This window comes from Monodon monoceros, unplaced genomic scaffold (assembly GCF_005190385.1).
Source record: "Monodon monoceros isolate NGI ecotype Baffin Bay Population unplaced genomic scaffold, NGI_Narwhal_1 Super_Scaffold_3, whole genome shotgun sequence".
In the NCBI taxonomy this organism is placed as follows: domain Eukaryota; kingdom Metazoa; phylum Chordata; class Mammalia; order Artiodactyla; family Monodontidae; genus Monodon; species Monodon monoceros.
Genome location: NW_021703780.1, coordinates 10,819,033 through 10,839,025, shown reverse-complemented (window position 1 = coordinate 10,839,025; position 19,993 = coordinate 10,819,033). Strand labels below are relative to the sequence as shown.

General features: G+C 42.0%; 1 protein-coding gene across 1 annotated transcript in view; it reads right to left on the bottom strand.

The window, feature by feature from the left end:
• The window catches only part of PHACTR1 (phosphatase and actin regulator 1), a 535,135-nt gene that overhangs the window by 106,023 nt on the left and 409,119 nt on the right, over positions 1–19,993 (bottom strand). Inside the window, 1 exon segment of the mRNA XM_029242440.1 lies at positions 894–974. Coding sequence (XP_029098273.1) covers positions 894–974 — 81 coding nt within the window.

The following is a 19,993-nucleotide window of genomic DNA, read 5'->3' as shown; positions in this document are numbered from 1 at the left end:
ATCATTTCTCTTAAAGCCTTAAATGAAGGATGGTGAGAGGAAGGGGAGGGGAGTGAAGAATAGTTAATATACTGGGCAAACCACTGCGTACCTTCGTTTTTTTTTTTTGCGGTACGCGGGCCTCTCCCGTTGCGGAGCACAGGCTCCGGACGCGCAGGCTCAGCGGCCATGGCTCACGAGCCCAGCCGCTCCACGGCATGTGGGATCTTCCCGGACCGGGGCACGAACCCGTGACCCCTGCATCGGCAGGCGGACTCTCAACCACTGCGCCACCAGGGAAGCCCCGTACCTTCGTATTTAAAGGCAGTAGTTCAATCAGCAAAAGACACAGGATAAGTTCACCAGCAAACACTTCTGGACACATTCACAGCGCATTTGTCATCACTGGAAATATTATCATTTGAAATATGTGTACATTTATATAAAATTATATATAATTTTCTCCACTTTGATTTCTCCTGTTGTTGGGAGATGGACTGCCCCCAAAAATCTGTTAGAGAAATTCTAGATGCTTGTGGATTTTTAACATTTGTCCTGGGAACCCCTAGTGCCTTAAAGAGCCTGAGCAATTAAATTCACCCCAGCTGTGTGTGTTCAGACACCAACAGGCTCACCACCAGTACTGACACCATTCCTCGGGCCACATCATTTGTCTCAGCATCCTATGGTTTGATTCCAGTGCTGAGAAAAAGGGAGCTTTCGTTCCCTCTATAGTAGCAACCACTTCAGCGCTGTCTGCTACATCCTCTGATCTCTCCAGAAGTGTCTGGAGTTTTAAAGGTTCAAACTCTGACAAAGTGATACAGAAAACTGAATCCAACTCCAAGAAATATGCACACAGATTCCACGCACGGCTTTTTTCTGACTCATGGAGACTGGAGTGGTCCCCTTACCTTTATCATAGATTTCCTTCAAGACCCCTCGTTTTATTAGCTCCTCTCTGCTTTGCCTCATCGATATTTTCCTTTCCAGGGCTGTGAGCAAAACACAGAGAAGCAGGGGTGAGTAGGTAACACAGACGTTTCTAAAAAGCATCATATTTTAAGATGTATTGAAATGTAATATATGGGAAAGCTTCCGTAAGTTATACTTTACTAATATAAGCTAATGATACCAGTTAATACGTTTTGATACTATGATCAGCATTTTAATCCAATTATTTAATCATCAAGACAATCAAATTACCTATGAGGTAGGCATTTTTAATCTCATTTTATTTAACCGTGATATATGGTTGAGGAAACTGTACCATAGAGCAGCTCAACAACCTATCAGAGTCATACTGAGAAGAGCGTCCAGGATTCAAAGCCAGAACCTCTGCCCTCGGCTTAACCTCTGCATCACATCTTCCTGAGTGTGGCCTTTCCTCATAGGTGGGATTTCTTTTTTAATTACCTAGTTCATACAGATCATGTCTCATTGAGGATTTTGTTGCTTCCCAACTATTTTAAAAGTCATTTGAAAATATCTCCTAAAAAGCTCCCTGGATTGGTACCCAGGTTCCCGAGGAGAGCCTAGGGGCCGGTGGGAGACCTCCATGCGACACCCACCCACTGCTCTCCTCTCTTGGCTCCAAACAAGGAACGGACTGTTCAGTTCCCAAACACACTTCCACTTGACCAGCCATTCACCTGAGCCAACCGTTCGGGCAGGTGGGAGCTGCAGGGGGGGAAGAGGGAGCGCTTCCTCTCCGATCAGTGGGTATGATGGAGGGCAAGGCAAGTGGAAACAGAGCCCCAGAGTGGGGAAGTGAGGGCAGCACGAAAGGGCAGGCCTGTGGCCCCAGGTAGGGAAGGGGAAACCAGCAGAACCTGTAGAGGAAAGAAAGCTATTCCAGCAGCTGACATTTCAGTAAACACGGAATGGAGGAGGTGAGAGGTGACAGCAATCACTTCTGTCAACTTGAGATTCTTTACATCCTTTGGATACACAATTATTCAGGGGGGGAAAATACCAGTTATAAAATAAGGAAACAATTTTATGCACACAAATTTAGATGCAGGTTACACACACACACACACACACACACACCTCAATAGAAGTTAATGCAAAGAATATGAGTAAGAACTAGAAAGAAAGCAAGGAAACAAGAATTGTGATTGCAACTATGTTACCCACTAGCTGTGTGCTCTTAATCAAGTCACTTCTCCAGTCTGGGAAGACCCTGGTGACTCCACCCCAGCCACCACGATTTACCCACAGACGTGAGGGCAGGAAGGTTGTACGGAAGGGCAAGGGTTAGAGGTGAGTGGGAGAATCAATGGAGTGGTGTTCGTTTTGGGAGGTGAAGGAGTTTTATGCCCCAACCCAAATAGCAAGATATGGTGGGAAGAGGGCAGACGGGGTTCTCGTCCAGAAGAGGGATGCCCAGGGAAGGGGAAGAGAGGTGCGTGCAGCTCGGTTAGAAAGTTCTACCTGATTTCTAAAAAGATTTGCTCAGCAGCACAATGGGAAAGACTGAACAGGCAAGATGAAGCGGGGGTTTTTAAGTAAAAAGTTTGTTAGCGATCTTTTGGGTGAATAAACAGGTGCTTTGCCATCCTGTACTGAACCATGTAAATGAACAGATTTCTCTTCAACAAAGTGAGGATTCCCAGGGGCTTTTCAAAACCGTGGAGTAAAGAGGATGTACCTGACCCACGGCACTCAGGGAAGGATCTGCAGCGAGCCGGACAGAGCCCTAGACGCAGAGGCCCGAGATCTCAAGTATCAGCAGAATATGGTCACTGTCAGGCCAACCACTTAGGTATCCGGACCTCAGCTGTCTCTCCACATTCATTCAACAACCGAGGACCAGCTGCCTGGAGTGCAAAGCTACTCTGTCAGGGACTGGAGATGATGGTGACCAAAGGGACAGCCCCTTCCTCACAGGGATTATAGACTAATGTGTGATTCAGTCATCAAATGATGATATCACCTAATATGTGACTGCAAATTGAGATGGGCCTCATAAAAGAAGACATGGTTCCTTGGGGCTTCCCTGGTGGCACAGTGGTTAAGAATCTGCCTGCCAATGCAGGGGACACGGGTTCGAGCCCTGGTCGGGGAAGATCCCACATGCCGTGGAGCAACTAAGCCCGTGCGCCACAACTACTGAGCCTGTGCTCTAGAGCCCACAAGCCACAACTACTGAGCCCGTGCACCACAACTACTGAAGCCTGCACGCCTAGAGCACGTGCTCCGCAACAAGAGAAGCCTCCGCAATGAGAAGCCCACGCACTGCAAGGGAGAGTAGCCTCCACTCACCGCAACTAGAGAAAGCCCGCATGCAGCAACGAAGACCTAACGCAGCCAAAAATAAAATAAATAAAATAATTAAAAAAAAAAAAAAGATGATGACATGGTTCCATCAGAGCATATGATAAATAACCTCCTCCACCGGGGAGTTAGAAAAGGCTTTTCTGAGGAAGAAACCCCAGAGCTGAGTTTGAAAGATAAATATACCTTATCTTAGCCCAGGGCAGTTGGGTAGGAGCTGACGGAAACACTCCAGATAGAGCAAGCTTGGCAACGGCTCCTGACGGAGGAATCAGGGTGCCGTGGACAAGCAGAAAGCAATCTGGTGTGAGTGTACCACCAGCACCAGGTGTAGAATGATGGTTTAAGATGTGGCCAAAGGGGCAGGGGGCCTGGGCCATGCAAAGGCCTTACTGACCATGTTATTCTAAGGGAAATGGGAAGAAGTGATCAGATTTAAGTATCTGAAAGACCAACGCCCATTTTAGTGTGGAGGATGGATTGGAGGGAGGCCAGTTACCAGGTGATTACAGAAGTCTGGGCAGCGGGTGATGGCAGCTACCCTAAGATGCTGAAGACAGACACAGAGACAAGGGATACACTCAAGACACGTGAAGGTGGCAATGTTGCCACGACCTGAAGGTAAGGATTGGCCATGGGGTGTGCAGGGGAGAGAGGGGTCAACAAGGACTCCTTGGTTCTTGAGTAACTAAATGGACAGTGGTGTCAATTACTACGGTAGGGGACACAGAAGGAGAATCAGGCATGGAGGGAGGATGGTGAGCTCAATGTCATCAACGCCCAGGAGGAGCTATCAGGTATGTGCTCGGGAAATGTAGTGGGGATACATCATGAAACAGGGATGATGAGACTGTCCTATACAGGGCAGTGTTTCTCAAATTTTTCCATGTGATTACTCCTAATGGTAAAGGAGTAATGCCAGGGGCTCCAAGGGTATGACTGAAGTTGCCTGTCCCAAGCATGCCATTTCTTTAATGTATTGAGTTTTTCCTTAAGAACGAAGGTGGAGCTCACAAAATATATCTGCTCTTATTTAAATAAGAAAGTACCCCCCCTCCACCCTCTCCCACATGCACACCAATATCCACCTTTAACTGACATTCCGGGAAGAGGTGGCTTATTTATGCCTTGGCTTTGTCCATTTCCTGTGCAGAACCCTGTGCCCAGAGAGGACACACAGATCATTGTGAGAAGGGTGGATGTCATGTCATTTAATTTAATCTTCACCACAGTCCTGCGAAGTGTTATTATTCCCATTATACAGATGTGGCACCTGAGGCCTGGCAAAATTAACTTGCTCAGGGTCACAGAGCAGTAAGTAGAAGAGCAGAAAGAGATTTTAAAGCCTGTGGGGTTTTTTTTTTGCCTCCACAATACCACTTTATTATGGAGATTGTTATTATGTATATAGGCTCTAAATATAATCTAATGTATACCGCTTTAAAAATGGAAGGCAAGAATAAACAACAAGGTCCTATTGCACAGGATACTATATTCAATATCCTGTGATAAACCATAATGGAGAAGAGTATGAAAAAGAATATATATATGTATAACGGAATCACTTTGCTGTACAGCAGAAATTAACACACTGTGAACCAACTATACTTCAAGGGAGTAAGTTTTTAAAATAGAAGGCAATTTTATTACTAGTTTATTTGGGGCTGAGCATCACAGTAAAATACCATAATTACACTTTGGTTCAGGAGCTTCTTCTTTCTAAGGCACTCTTCACCATCTCTCTTAACGAGGTATACACGATGCCTCTCTGCTAATCTTATTTTCAGCAGTTCCTCCAAAGTTCCAGCTAAGTTTAACTGGGGTCAAAGACAAGCTCACCCACTGCCCGAGGGAGTGAAATAAAATGGGCTCTTGGTGCAGGAGGACAACTCAAATCACCTGACCTGGGCTACGACTAAGCCATAAACCCCCGGGGGGAGAGGATTCCATGTGGCCAGAAAGAAAATATAACAGTTTCCTTTTCACCAGCCAAGGCTAGGTCCAATCCTCCCTCTCCAACAATTCTGGCTTTGGGTAAAACAAAGACAAAAAAAGAAGAGAAGAGAAGAGATTATGAAAAGTTAAGGAAGTCAGAAGATGAGGAACAATGCATCGGGGAAGAGAAGGTATAACGTGTAGTGCATCTGTCCAAAGGATAGGAGGAATAAATCAGGTAAGTGCACACCGAGGTGTGATAGGGAGCTGATTAACTGGGGGATGTTGGTCTCTGGGAGATGGGAAATGGAAGTTAACAGAACAACATCATTTATCTCTGAAAAGGAAAATAAAACTGAAAAGCTACTTCATTACACTTGTGGCAAAAAGCACACAAGTAGGTAGCATTTTTATATAAAAAAATAAAGTCAGTAAGGACTTACTTTAAAATAAGAAAATCTACTATATAAGGATCACTCCAATATTATTCAGTTATTAAAGCACAGGGCAAATAAAATCTGAGTGACCACACATGGGCATGTGCTGGTGTAAACTTTTTGGTTATGAAACTGGACTGTAGTGATGGTTGCACAACTCTTCAGTTTTACTAAAATCATTGAGCTGTACTCGTCCAAAGCATTAATTTTATGTTGTGTAAATTACACCTCAATCAAGCTGTTATAAAAAAAAATAGTGACCACCAGGGCAAAAACGTGAGTTAAAAACAAAAATAGTAAATCTAAGCAGACGATTAAATTAAACTTTAGGCCACAGTCAGCAAGAGGACAACAGGAAAATACAAGGATTAGATATGTAACATACAAAAGTAACTTTCTAAAAACAATTATTTTAATCTCTAACAGAATAGAAACAAAATAGAAAAAGCAGGAAGCTGGTTTCCCCCCAAAATGAAAATACAGCTCAAAGCACAACAACGCAACTCCTTGGATCTTTAGAAAATAACCAAATCTCCAGGCGGTAGTAGGTGCAGAACACTGTAATAGACTCTTTTTTTTTTTTTTTTTTTTTTTTTTGGGTAAATGGGCCTCTCACTGTTGTGGCCTCTCCCGTTGCGGAGCACAGGCTCCGGACGCGCAGGCTCAGCGGCCATGGCTCACGGGCCCAGCCGCTCCGCGGCATGTGGGATCCTCCCGGACCGGGGCACGAACCCGTGTCCCCTGCATTGGCAGGCGGACTCTCAACCACTGTGCCACCAGGGAAGCCCCTGTAATAGGCTTTTGAGATGGGCCTGTGGTGACTGAAACATCAAAACCAAATTGCATAAACCAGCAAATGTGCCAAGGCTACTGCAGAGACACCCGGTCTAAAATTCTATGCCAGCATGTGAGACAGCCTGAAGAGGAAAAGGGGAAAAATGACTGACTAGCTTTTAGAGGCAAACAAAGACAAAGAATTAGTTGAGTAGGTCCAAACACATTTTGAAAAGCTTCACATACCCCTCTTTCTCGCCTGAAATGAGTGCGAGAAGTACTTCTCAATTACTGTACCAAAAATGGCCCCAAATGGCCCCCCAAAATTATATTAAAAGGTTGGCATGTCCAAGGAAGGCTCTCGAAGCTTGTCATTAAACAAAATATTCATATAAAAACCATGTAGAAAACCTTGACAGGCCTTTTTTTTTTTTTAACATCTTTATTGGAGTATAATTGCTTTACAATGGCGTGTTTCTGCTTTGCAACAAAGTGAATCAGCTATACATATACATATATCCCCATATCTCCTCCCTCTTGTGTCTCCCTCCCACCCCTCTAGGTGGTCACAAAGCACCGAGCTAATCTCCCTGTGCTATGCGGCTGCTGGCATAGGTATTCTTGCATTTTATCACCATCTATTGACCGTGCCTTTTTATTTTTCGTACTTCAGATACATTGACATCTAGGAGCCATGCTGATCCTAGAGACAGACAGCCCCTCCCAGGGCTAACAGATTCCTACAGATAGTAAGTGACTTGCCTATGAGCCTGCCCTTCATATGCAAAGCAACCACTCCAGAGCCCCTGTCCTCAATCATCTCCTTTACGAAGTTCTTGCACTACAGGCCAAGGTTCTCCTGCCCTCATCACCCCAGGGCCAGGTACCAGACAACTAGAGACAGTCCTTATGCCCCAGAGCCACTAAAATGATTCACAGTAGCCAGGCACACCTGCTAACCCTGTCCTGCACATTCCTTCCTGTGGAAACCACAATAAAGGCTCTTGCCCACGTTCTCCTCCCTTTCTGCTTCCTGAACCACCCTGGTGCTTCTCCACGTGGCTCTCCATGGCCTGGCATGACCCGTTCTCTTCGGGATCTGTGAATATAACAGACTCTCTTTTCAATGGCAATTGTCTCTTGATCTGTGGGCTTCACCATACCTGAATAATAATAAAGCCTACATTTTAAAACACACCTATTCTTGCACTGGTTTGTAAACAAAGGGAAAAACTAATGAGGGTTTTGGTTTTCACAGCTTTATGTTCCACTCTATTGCTCTGAAGTCTGTTTGCATTTGAGTGAGTGCTTTAGTAACAGAAAGTCTGGTGAAGGACCGATTCTCAGCAGTAAATTCCACCAAGGCACAGAGACTAACCCTGGTAATGGAGTGACAGCTGTTCTAATCACTACCGTAAACCTCTTTTGAGCCACCACTGCAGTATATGCCATATTTACTAAAAGCCTGTTCCCCATCACCTCCCCCTAATTATTTTTTTTTCAGTCTCCCTATCCACATGGTATGGGCTAAGCCAAGGAATCCTATGCTTCTTTAACATCAGTGAATTTAAAACAGGCATCTTGGATGGGCTTGTTCTGCTTAGTGAATGCCTACGATGGATGATTTTTTAAAAAATAACTAGGACATTCTCTTTTTATTTTTTTCATGTGCTCACATACACGTGTTCTTTTATTTTTTTATTTATAAAAATACATGAAACATTTTCACTGTAAATAATTCAAGAAACAGAAAACAAACTCCTTTTTCATTGTCCCTCCTTCCGTAGACCCAACTCATCCAATCTCACTACTGCCCTTCTTTGATATTTTCATTCTCTCTTTTCCTTCCTCCCTCTCTCTCTCTCCCCCTTTCCCACACACACCCACACTATATAAATACAGTTTTTAAAACCACAAATGGGATCATTCTGCTCATATTGCTCTATAACTCTTTTTTCTCCTCTCATTTATAAATATGTTTTAGAGATCTTCCCATCAGTACATACAGAAGCACCTCATTCTTTTTGAGTACCACATACCATGACATGGGATATAAGCGCCAGAACTTATTTCACCATCTGCAGCTGAAGAAACTTTAAGTTGCTTTGCATTTTTGGCCTACAAACATTGCTACTGTGAATATGCCTGTTCAGGCACCCATGTGAACAGGTAAACGAATTTTTCTAAAATATATCACTAGGCTTACTGGGCAGGGTATTTTCGCTGTGCTCCCCGTACTGATGGAAGAAAGAAACTCTTATATTTCATAAAATGAGGAAATGGGGGAAAAAAGTAATATTGATGCTTTTTCAGTCATCTGGTTCTCAGAGTACCAGAGCAGGGAGTTGTTCATATTTTTCTCTAGGATAATCTATCTCTGTTGAATTCTCTGCTCAACTGCCTTTAAATTACATTCTGTACGGGATAGAAGCTTGAAGGGGGGAAAACAATTGAGAAATGATGAAATCTGCAGTAGCTTACTGCAGAGTCTTACGCTTTCAGTGGTTAGAATAGGCAACTTGCAAGTAAAATCTGTAGCTTTTAATCCCTTTAAAATTTGACAACTCCAGTGAAAGTGAATTTATGCTAGAGAGCTACAAGTAACAAATGGAGTGAGCCTCCAGAACCTGGAACCTACCTCTACTTCCCAGCTGACATCATAAATACGGAAAATTATTAACATGATGCAACTACCTCCTAGAAGGACCCAACGTGAAACAACCAACCCACATTTACACTATCTCCAGAGAAAATGCATCCATTTTCCTTAAGATGAAGAGACTCTCTTTCAAAATTAAATGTATACGGGCTTCCCTGGTGGCGCAGTGGTTGAGAGTCCGCCTGCCGATGCAGGGGACACGGGTTCGTGCCCCGGTCCAGGAAGATCCCACGTGCCGCGGAGCTGCTAGGCCTGTGAGCCGTGGCCACTGGGCCTGCGCATACAGAGCCTGTGCTCCACAACGGGAGAGGCCACGACAGTGAAAGGCCCGTGTACCGCAAAAAAAAAAAAATTAAATGTATACATACAATATATAAAAGAGGGGAAAGGAGAGCAAGGATTTGGAGGAAGGGATAAATCCAGAGGTCTTCCATTTCAAAAGATCAGATGACAAATACCAGTTGATCTTCTATTTCATAAGGAAATTAAGGAGAAAAGCAACAAGGTTATCAATCTAAATGCTGTGTTGAAGAAAGAAGTAGAAAAGAATGCAATTTTAAACATCTAGTTTCAGACAGAATGGTATGATAAACACATTCAAGAAGTCCTGTTAATCTAGAAGCAATCTGTATGAGCACCGACTTTTACCAACTCAGATGATGTTGAGGGGTCCTATGAATATCTAAACATTTTGCTAAATGTAGAATCACTAGGCAAGAAGGTTTTTGATTACTCGATTATCCAAAGAAAGCTTATTGAATTACTAATTCAAAATGAAAAATCGCTTTTAATATATTTGGCAATTAAGGCTGAGTGAGCCTCAAAATCAGAAAGACTGAACAACGTCCAACTGTATAGCACAGAGAACTATATTCAATATCTTGTGATAAACCATAATGGAAAAGAATAAAGAATATATATATAAACAGAATCACTTTTCTGTACAGCAGAAATTAACACAACATTGAAATCAACTATACTTTAATAAAATTTTTTTTAAAAACCAGAGAGACTGACCAGTTTAGAACTATTTTCCCCTCTAAAAACCTAAACCATGTGGAAATTTCAACTAAAAGATTGAATCTAAGGTGTAATTGTCCTCATCACGTAATAAGCGTAGATCCTGATTCACATTGTTACAACGTGAACTCCAGTGATGGTCCAAGTGGATGGGGTGCATGAATAAGGTTCCTCATCTCTAACATGGTAACCTACCCAATGTACTCGTGCAACACTGAGTAGCTAGCTTACATAAACTCTTCCCGGCCCATGAGGTAGGAGATGAGATTGTTTATTTACTGTTGTTTGTGATTACATCCAAGTCGTCTAGATCAGCACTTTCCACAGTCTGTTCTGCAGAATAGTAACCCCCAGAGATGCTCTGAGGAAAGGGTTGGAGGACAATAGTTTTGGGAAATGCCATGTACCACTGGAGAATCACAGTGTTCGTTAGCAGGAGAGGACCTAAAGAAACCAGTTTAACTCAGTTTAACCCAGTGTTTCCCCCAAATTCATTTGACAGTATGACCCTTTCATGGAGTACCATGGGTCTTTCATTCCGAGGAAAATCTTCTGCCAAACAATGATCTAAATTCCAGGTTGCAGGAAGCAAATGTGGTTGTTCTGTTGTAAAAAGGAACCAGGGAGGTCAGCTTTTCTAACTCAGCAGGGACACAGGGGGGCCAAGATCTTTCATAAGGAGCTTTCTGGTCAATGTTTGAATCAAACACAACAGAAAACCTAAAGTCCTGCAATATTAAATGAGCAAAGGCATGACTGAAAGGTCCAGAAAGATCCTAATGGAGCAAAGTGACCAGCCATCCATCTACCAGTCCTCCTGTGGTCCTGGTAGAGACTTCAGCTGGTAGACATCTGCATTCCACTGACCTCCCCAGATGGGCAGTCCCTCATCCATTCTCCAGATAAGTAAAGACTAGACTTAACCTTGATCAGCTCAATACTACAGAGTATCTGTCCAAAACAACAATCTGGGTTTTGACATAATTGGTATTAGGTACTTCTTTCTGACAGTAATGCAGACAGTATAATTTCCTCTGGAGTCGGAGAGCATGAGAGTTGGACATGTCATTAGCATAGACAAGGCGATTTATTTCCCTCTTACTGTGGGAGAAGTGCCTGCAGTCAGGTCCCACAGGAGCCTTATCCACTGATGAAGTGTATGAGAAAAAGGATCACAGACTCATTTTAAGCTGTAAGTTGTGCTGTTAAAAGCACCTTTTTCATGGATCTTGATTGGATCCCGGTTTGAACAAACTAGCTATCAAAGCATTTGGGGGTCAGTTGGGAAAATATGAATATGAACTGGGTATTAGACGATATTTTAGGGAATTACTATTAGTTTTGCTACCTATGATAATGGAATTGGGGTTATAGAGGGCATTTTCTTGAGTTTTTAGAGATGAATGATTAGAGATGTCTGTCATTTACTTCAAAACCCTTCAGAAAAAAAAAAAAGCAATGAATCTGGCCACATCTTAGTAACTGTTAGGTGATGGCTATATAACTCTACAATTAAACTGTGCAATGATATCATTATACAATTCTCTCATGTTTGAAAATTCTCAAAATAAAATGTAAACGCACAAAATGAATGAATCTCACAAGTAATGCTGAGTGAAAGGAGCAAGACAAAAGAACACACACACTGTGATTCCATTTATATAAAGTTCAAAACTGGCAAAACTAAATATATGGTTTAGAGATGCATCTCTCTAAACTTTAAAACTACAAAGAAAAGGATATGATGACAATAAAAAATCAGGACAGCGGCCACCTTTGGTGGGGAGGGAAATTGCAATCACAGAGGCACATTAAGGGGCTCCCAGATACTGTCAATTTTTTCTTTTTCTTTTCTTTTGATGTGGCAGCAATTATATGCACTTTATAACCATCTGTTAAACTGTACATTGATGCTTACTGCATTTTCTCAATGTATGTTTTATTTCCCAAAGCAAAAACATTCAAAGGACCTCCTTACTAATTCTGCTTCTCTTTTCACTTATGTATTAGCCTCTGAAGGGGAGTAAAAAACTCAGCCACCACAGAATGAAATTATACAGTTGGCCAGCAGACAACTCTTGCTAATGAAAGAAAGGGTGATCATAGGCAATAAAAGCCACAAGTCCTTTCCTGGTCATTTCTTTAAATAGTTCAGATACGAGCACAGAATGGTTGCTCTTAATACCTGCAAGTATCTGGGCAGCAGAAGAGGGACCTGAAGTTTGAGGGGGAGAAAGCTGGCAGAAAGTTTTCGAGGTGAGTAATTTTGCAGAAGTAAGTATTCTGATTTTTGAAAATAGGTTGAACTGTTCTTGGAGTCCATCCTTGAAGTGGCATGTAAGAAGCAACTTTGGGGAATTAGTTTTGCAAGGATCAGGCTCAACACTCTTGGGAGGGCACTGAGGAAAGCTTATGTTACAATTGGCAGATCCCATCTTCTCTCTCGCTACCCCAACCTGCACAGGAAAACTTCAGACCAAATTCGAACAGAATAGCTATCACTTTTCTCTTCGGAGATTTACAAGACACGGTAGAAATAATTCCTTCTCCATTTACTGGTCCCCTCCTATGGGAACATGGTAGAACATGATTTAATAAAACTAAGATCTGAAAAGTAACGTAGGTTAAGCCCTGTTTGCAACCTTCACTTTGTCTTTTCACCTATATATCACCTATTACAAGGGACTTTATTTCATTAACCGTGGAACAGGTGGCCCTACGGTGATAGAGAATGCAATGTAATGAAAGTATTTATGTTAGAAATAAAGGTTTGATGCTTTGGTGTTTGCTTCTTTTACTCGCAGGGAAGTGTGTCCTAACATCTAATTTTTTGTGTGATTGTGTACCAAGCTACAATTCACATTTCCATCATATTCTCTGCTACCTCTAACACTCCGGTCAGCAATAAAAAAGAAAATTCATTGATTTAGAGCTAGTTAAGTGACTTTCTCTTCCAGACGTAGGAAGCATAATGCTGTACTGTATTTCATTCCAGACACCTAATTATTACTGATCGCTTTATGACAGAAAGGTATCGCCCAAAGCACTGAAGAAGGAAATCTGAAATCCTGCCCAGAACAGCTTAATAACCCAGCTACCACCTGTTACCCCAAAGATAATAGGGCCCTTGTTCAAAGGGTTTTGTGCTGTCAAGTTAATGGAAATAGGTTTGCCTCTTTCACTGCTTGTTTTTCCTCTAATGGTCCAATCAATTCTGCTGCAATGAAGTCTTCAGAAGGCGGTGTTAAGATGTTTAGGCTTTAAAATCTTACTTCTCTGATTCTTTATAAGACAGAGAAAGACAGCAGTCTTAGACTGAGGGAATTTATCTGCTCTTAGTATCTACTCAGATTAAAGTCAACTAATGATTTTGAACAAAAATTTTAAAAACCATAACTATATACAGTTACGTCAAATGTCTACTCAGACAAATATTTTGTCTGAAAGGGACATTTTTGTGTGAAGACTTGATTTCTCCCTTCCATTGCCATGGTAACACTCACAATGTATTAGGAACTACTTATTGGGCTTTCCATGTAGTACTTTATTGTAAGTTTCACAACAACTCCAGAGGCTTGATTATCACCATTTTGCAGATAAACAAGATGTTAAGTAACTTGTCCAAGGTGCAAAATTGGACTTGAACCCAAGCCGTGTGATTCCAGTGTGTGAAAGCTTAAGCATGACATTATACTGCCCATCACCTGACAACTCATCGAGACTATCCATAAATAAACAAACATGTACAGATTACAGTGCATATACAGAAGAACGAAAGATATGCTTTTTGCTATTTTCTGGGCCAAATTTTGTAACCTGTAAACTCTGATCATTTCTTAAATCATCTTAGTAAAGTTTAGCAGTGACTTAATTGTCACTAAATGAGGTTTCACAAATGAAGACAAAGCATCCCGCCTCACGCATAAAACTCAGTAAGTCGTGCGATTGTTTTTATGATCACGCTGTACTTTAGGAAAAAGTTAAACTACCCAAAGGAAATACAGAGTCACACAGAAAGTTATAATTTCACTCTCTTCTTTTATATGCGTATGTTAAGTTAACATCCATGTTTTGGAAGGTAAATATCCACTCGGTTACTTCCCATCAGTCATTTCCGATGGAGAGAATTATAAAGGTAAGAAATGTGCAGATTTGCTATGTCCTTGAAAAACTGAGCTACATCAAGCCTTTTATACCAAAGCAGAACAGAAATGCTCCTGAAGAAGAAATGCATAACTGCATATAATTAAATAACAAAATCTTCCAAGCTAAGAGAAAGTCCACGTAATTTAAGAACATCCTTTCCTATTCTGCATACCAAACACAGTTTTTCATTTCTGTCTCAACCGCCTCCTCTTGCACGATAAGATGCTTCACCCAGAAACAGACTGGGTTTGGCTATTCTTTATCTAAGCATCCGCCAGCTAATGATAAAAACAATATGGCCGGGCTTCCCTGGTGGCGCAGCGGTTGGGGGCCCGCCTGCCGAAGCGGGGGGTGTGGGTTCGTGCCCCGGTCCGGGAGGATCCCACATGCCGCGGAGCAGCTGGTCCCGTGAGCCATGGCCGCTGAGCCCGCGCGTCCGGAGCCTGTGCTCCGCAACGGGAGAGGCCGCAGCGGTGAAAGGCCCGCATACCGCAAAAAAACCAAACCAAACCAAAACAAAACAATACGGCCAAATAGCCATGGTCTACAAATAAGAGAAGTGAGTTATTAATCTGTATTGGGGGGGAAAAATCAACCATTAGTACCTAGATATTATTCCCTGAAAATCCCAGAATATTTGAATAGCAGGTGTGTGAATCAAACATTTACCCAAGCAGCAACTGGAAAAACTGAAAAACATAACCACTGCCAAAAGAAGAAGAAATCTCTTAACGTATGAAACGAAGAACAAAGGTCTAGAAGCACAGGGCTGCTCAAAGCTTTCCTTGAGGCTCTGCTTGTTCTCACAGATGCCATCAATACCCCCTCCCTTTATGACAAAGCAGCGAGACATGACAAGCAGCACGTTGCTCCCTTAAATGAACACGCAGCCTTCTCTGTTCCTCCTCTGTGATCGCAACTTCCGAGTTTTGTTTCTGATGGGTACTTTTGCACTCCTTTTGAAGTAACTGTTGCGTGCAGAGTGAAAGGTAACAAATGCGCAACGCTTAATTCACAATGGAAATAGCAGAAATCAATGTCTTTCATTTGCTTGACACTGATTCTTTATGACATCATGAATGGAACTTTTTTTTCCTCCATAAAATTACCCAGCAGTCTCTTAATTCTAGGGATTGACTCTGAATGATTTGAGGAAATGTCTGGGCCAGGGCAGCAACTTAGAATTCAGATGTTGATTCTTAGGTACCATCTGGGCTTGAGTGAGGGAGGGGATGAAGGATTTGATGGCCGTGGTCCTGATGGGAATCTAGCTGATCTCAATGGTGTTCAGAGGCGAAGGAAACCATCAACCCATTTTCTTTCTTCCTCACAAACCCACAAAAGTGGCTTCGCTGGCCTCATCGACAAGTTAATAGAAAAATCTTGCCTGAGGTTGTGTCTATACAATGTTACAGGAATGAGCCATGAAAACAGATCAATCAGCTTGATTTGATTTCTTTTCCTATCAAAACATCCTGTCACCTGGCAGAGCTATAACGAGATAAGCTAACCGCTGTGAAAGCGTGAAGACACAGACAAAACAGAAACTGTCTGGACTTTGTCACACGTTCTGTCAAAGCTATTGGCTCAGGGATGCGATCAGCTTAGCATTGTTTAAATTGTGGTAAAATACACGTGACATAAAATTTACCATTGTAACCACTCCCAAGGGTACAGTTCAGTAGTTTAAGTATATTCATATTATTGTGTAACCAGTATTTTCATCTTGTAAAACTGAAGCTCTATGCCTAAACAATAACTCCCCATTCTTCTCCCCTGCCAGCCCCTGGCAACCACCATTCTACTTTCTGTATCTATGAATCTGACTCCTCTGGGTACCTCATATAAATGAAATCATACAATATCTGTCTTTTTTTGTGACTGTCTTATTTCACTTAGCAAGGTACATCTATGTTGTAGCATGTGACAGGACTTCCTTTTTAAAGCTGGATAAATATTCAATTGTATGTGTATATATCACATTTTGTTTATCCATTCATCTGTCGATGGGCACTTAGGGTTGCTCCCACCGCTTGGCTATTGTGAATAATGCTGCTATGAACACGTGTGTGCAAATATCTCTTTGAGATCCTGCTTCAGAAGTGGGATGGCTGGATCATGTATGTAGCAGTTCTATGCTTAATTTTTTGAGGAACCACCATACTGTTTTCCTTAGTGGCTGCACCGTTTTACATTCCCACCAAAAGTGCACAAAAGCTCCAATTTTCCACATCCTCATAACACTTATTATTTCTGTTTTTTTGGGGGTTTTTTTTGTTTTTTAAATAGCTATCCTAATGGGTGTGATGGGATGAAGTTAGTTATAAGATGTCAAAACTCAGGGAGAGGAAAATTATGAGACTCTAATACCTAATGTTTGGCCGTGAGCTTAAATGCTTTTAAAAGTTGCCATTTCTTCACCTCAGGTCACAGAAATAATATCACAAGCTAAAGGTCTCCTTTGACCCTCTGGGATTATAAGACTTGATTTCTTTATAGAGGAAAAGGGGATAAATTTAATGGAAAGGATGAATAAGAGGAAAGTTTACATTTTTCAGAGAAAAAATTTTGTTGTTATTGCCATTTTTATCTCCAAAATAGAAACTTATCCACAAGTGTCTTTATAATTCATGAAGGACAGTAGCTACACTGCAAATATTTGTACCTCTCTCCATTGTGCGTGATGAAAGTCTTTAATTATATGAGCCAAAGTTTCTAGTTTATGAGGAAACCTGGCTACCTGGTATGCACATGGTTGCTTTCTTTGAAACTCCCATGGGGCTTGAAACAATGCTGTCCATTCAACTTGAGTTCCTCAAATGAAAATTTGGGGGGAAATACAACTGCGTTCAAAGGTAGTAAGTATGGATTCTGTAAGCATTTCAACTCTATGTTTCAAACAGGTAGAGAATATATTTATAATGAAAAAAAGAATTAGTTTGTGAATATGTAGAGCAGGTGTTGGCAAATTTTTCTGTAAAGGGCAGACAGCCACCAGTCTTTAAGAAACTACCCAATTCTGTCATAGCAGCTCTAGACAGTACACAAATGAGTAAGGTGGCTGTGTTCCAATAAAACTTTACTTACAAAAATAAAGTGGGAGACGGATTTGGCCTGTGGGTCATAGTTTGCTAACCCCTGTTGTAGAAAACCCAAGAGAAAGAACTTTATAGAGTTCTCCCATAAGTTGAAGGAGGAAGAACAAACCTTCAAGCTGTGTGGCAAAAAAAAAAAAAAAAAAAAAGACAAACGGCAAAAGAAACCTTCTTGACATCATTGCTTTCAAAACTAGGTATAAAACTGTGGCTTTCATATAAAAAAATGCATTTCCGGGCTCCATGTCATGTTCACACTTTTGATCCTTGAGCTAAAGAAGCTTATGATACATGAGAATCAACATAACCTCGGATGTTGAACCTTGAAATCCTAACTTCTTCAAAAGCTAAAGTTTAACTTTACAAAGAAAATCTCAGGTAGAAATGGCACGTTTCCTCCTAAGTCACTTAACAAATTCTTGTTGTCAGTGTGAGGAAACGACGTTTTCCTCACTAACTACAAATGGAGGCTGCAAGGTAACCAGTGGAAGGAAACGCTGGACCAATCCCTCTGACATCCGCCTCGTTTTCCCCTTGGAGTTTCTCCCAAAGTGGTGAGAAAGACTCTCTCCTTGACCAAACTCTAGTCCAGAGGCTCCTCTAAGCCTCTTCTTGACCTGGCCTCTAAGAACTCAATTTTCAACACTAACGATTTTGTCCACCCCTGACACTAAGAGACTTGAAGCAACACATATAGTTTCTAGCAGCTCAAGGCTGCATCCCCTGGATGATGACGATAGCTTCCGAAAGTACCTGCCTGAGAAAGCTGAGTACTGCCCAAAGAACCTACTGTTTGTTCCAGCCGAAACCTGACACAAGCCCCTGGGCTCCCTTTTCTTTGGGCATTTACTTTAGAAAACTGACAATAGTAAATCCTTTCTCTGTGCCTTTGAGACAGAGGCAGATGTATACGTATCTTCTACAACCCAGGAGTGTCCTCCTCAAGGATATGGAAGCCATTCCTTTGAAACATAATCATCAAAAAGGACAGAGCCCCTGTCTTCCGGTCTCTGTGGGAGGGTAGGAGCTGAACTTCAGCAAGAGCCAGCGAACAGACACAGACGGCTGATCACACCCCTTACTGGCCTTCAGGGCTTTTCCTTTAGCGTACCCAGTGTTACACAGGGTTCTATTTACTATTGCAGTAATAAGGAATAAAATCTGTCTTACGGCCTGAAACTAACGTCCAGCTTTCTCTTTGACAGTTACTTCTCCACACCGCCTTCAGGGGACACTGCTCCGTCTTTAATGCTGAGGCCCCAAGAGGAACAAAACTCCCTCCTCTTATTTTCCTTAGCACGTCTTTACACACATCACCCCTTCCAATCCCAAGAGGCCCAAGCAGACTCTCTGACTGATGCTTCACAGGTGAGCCCAAGAGACATGTTTTCCTCTCCCACCACCTGCAGCCTGCTCTCTCACTTTCGGATTTCTAGAGCCATGGGCCTCTCTGTCCAGGTGAATGACAACAGGAACAGACCCACCCATTCTCATCCTCATTCCCTGTCACCACGTGCACGGGCCACCTGTGTATTATAACCACACCTTAGTACAATACAATAGCACAGGATTCAAACCACAGGCATTACCAAATATAGAAACCAGACTATTACTTTATTTTTACTTTGGACAAAAGAGGGTGGGGGAAAAGGTATACGGATGACTTAATCCCAATAATTTAAACCCTCCAGTGAGGCAACTTTTTTTTTTTTTTTTGCGGTACGCGGGCCTCTCACTGTTGTGGCCTCTCCCACTGCGGAGCACAGGCTCTGGATGCACAGGCTCAGCGGCCATGGCTGATGGGCCCAGCTGCTCCGCAGCATGTGGGATCCTCCCGGACCGGGGCACAAACCCGTGTCTCCTGCATCGGCAGGTGGACTCTCAACCACTGCGCCACCAGGGAAGCCCTTTGATAACTATTTTATATTAATTTCTTTTCTTAAAGAAAAGTCTAGTGCACTATTTTACTTATAATGGTTCTTGGAAAGGATATGGAAAGAAAAGAGATTAGGGTATTTCATGGAAGTCAAATTTTGAATGACATCTGAGTTTAAGCTCCTTTTTTTAAACTTCTGGCTTTCTGAAAGCTCCTTTCTACATTATTAAAAGAACATGAGAGGATTACATGTTTGTGTTTGAGGTTTAATCAAATCATTGAAATGAATCCTTAAAAATATTTAACAGGTCTACCCAACAGATCTAATGAGCTAAGGAAGCTTTTAAAATATTTTAATCATTATTTTAAAAAGCACAATGCTACATGTTGTCAAATAAAATGAAGTTAAAATTTCATAAAAATTTGAATAGGCTTTTAAAACAGGGTAATAGTAACAGAAAGGATTTAAAAATAAACCTTGCTCTTGACTTAATTGAGAGTAATAGGAATTAAATGTAGCATCTACATAGCTTGTGACTAAAGTTATTTTTAGAGAAATACCAGGGACAGATCCCACCAGATGTGCTCAGTCTCAATGGAAGATTCCTCCCAACCAGAGGCTGATTCTGCTTGCGCTCCAGTGCCCTGAGTCATCATAGGATTTTACACTAACAGGAAGGACAACCAAACCTCAACTGTCTGCTCTGCTTCAAGTCAATGAGCAAATTTTGAAAAATTTTTTTTTTTTTTTTTTTTTTGTGGTACGTGGGCCTCTCACCGCTGTGGCCTCTCC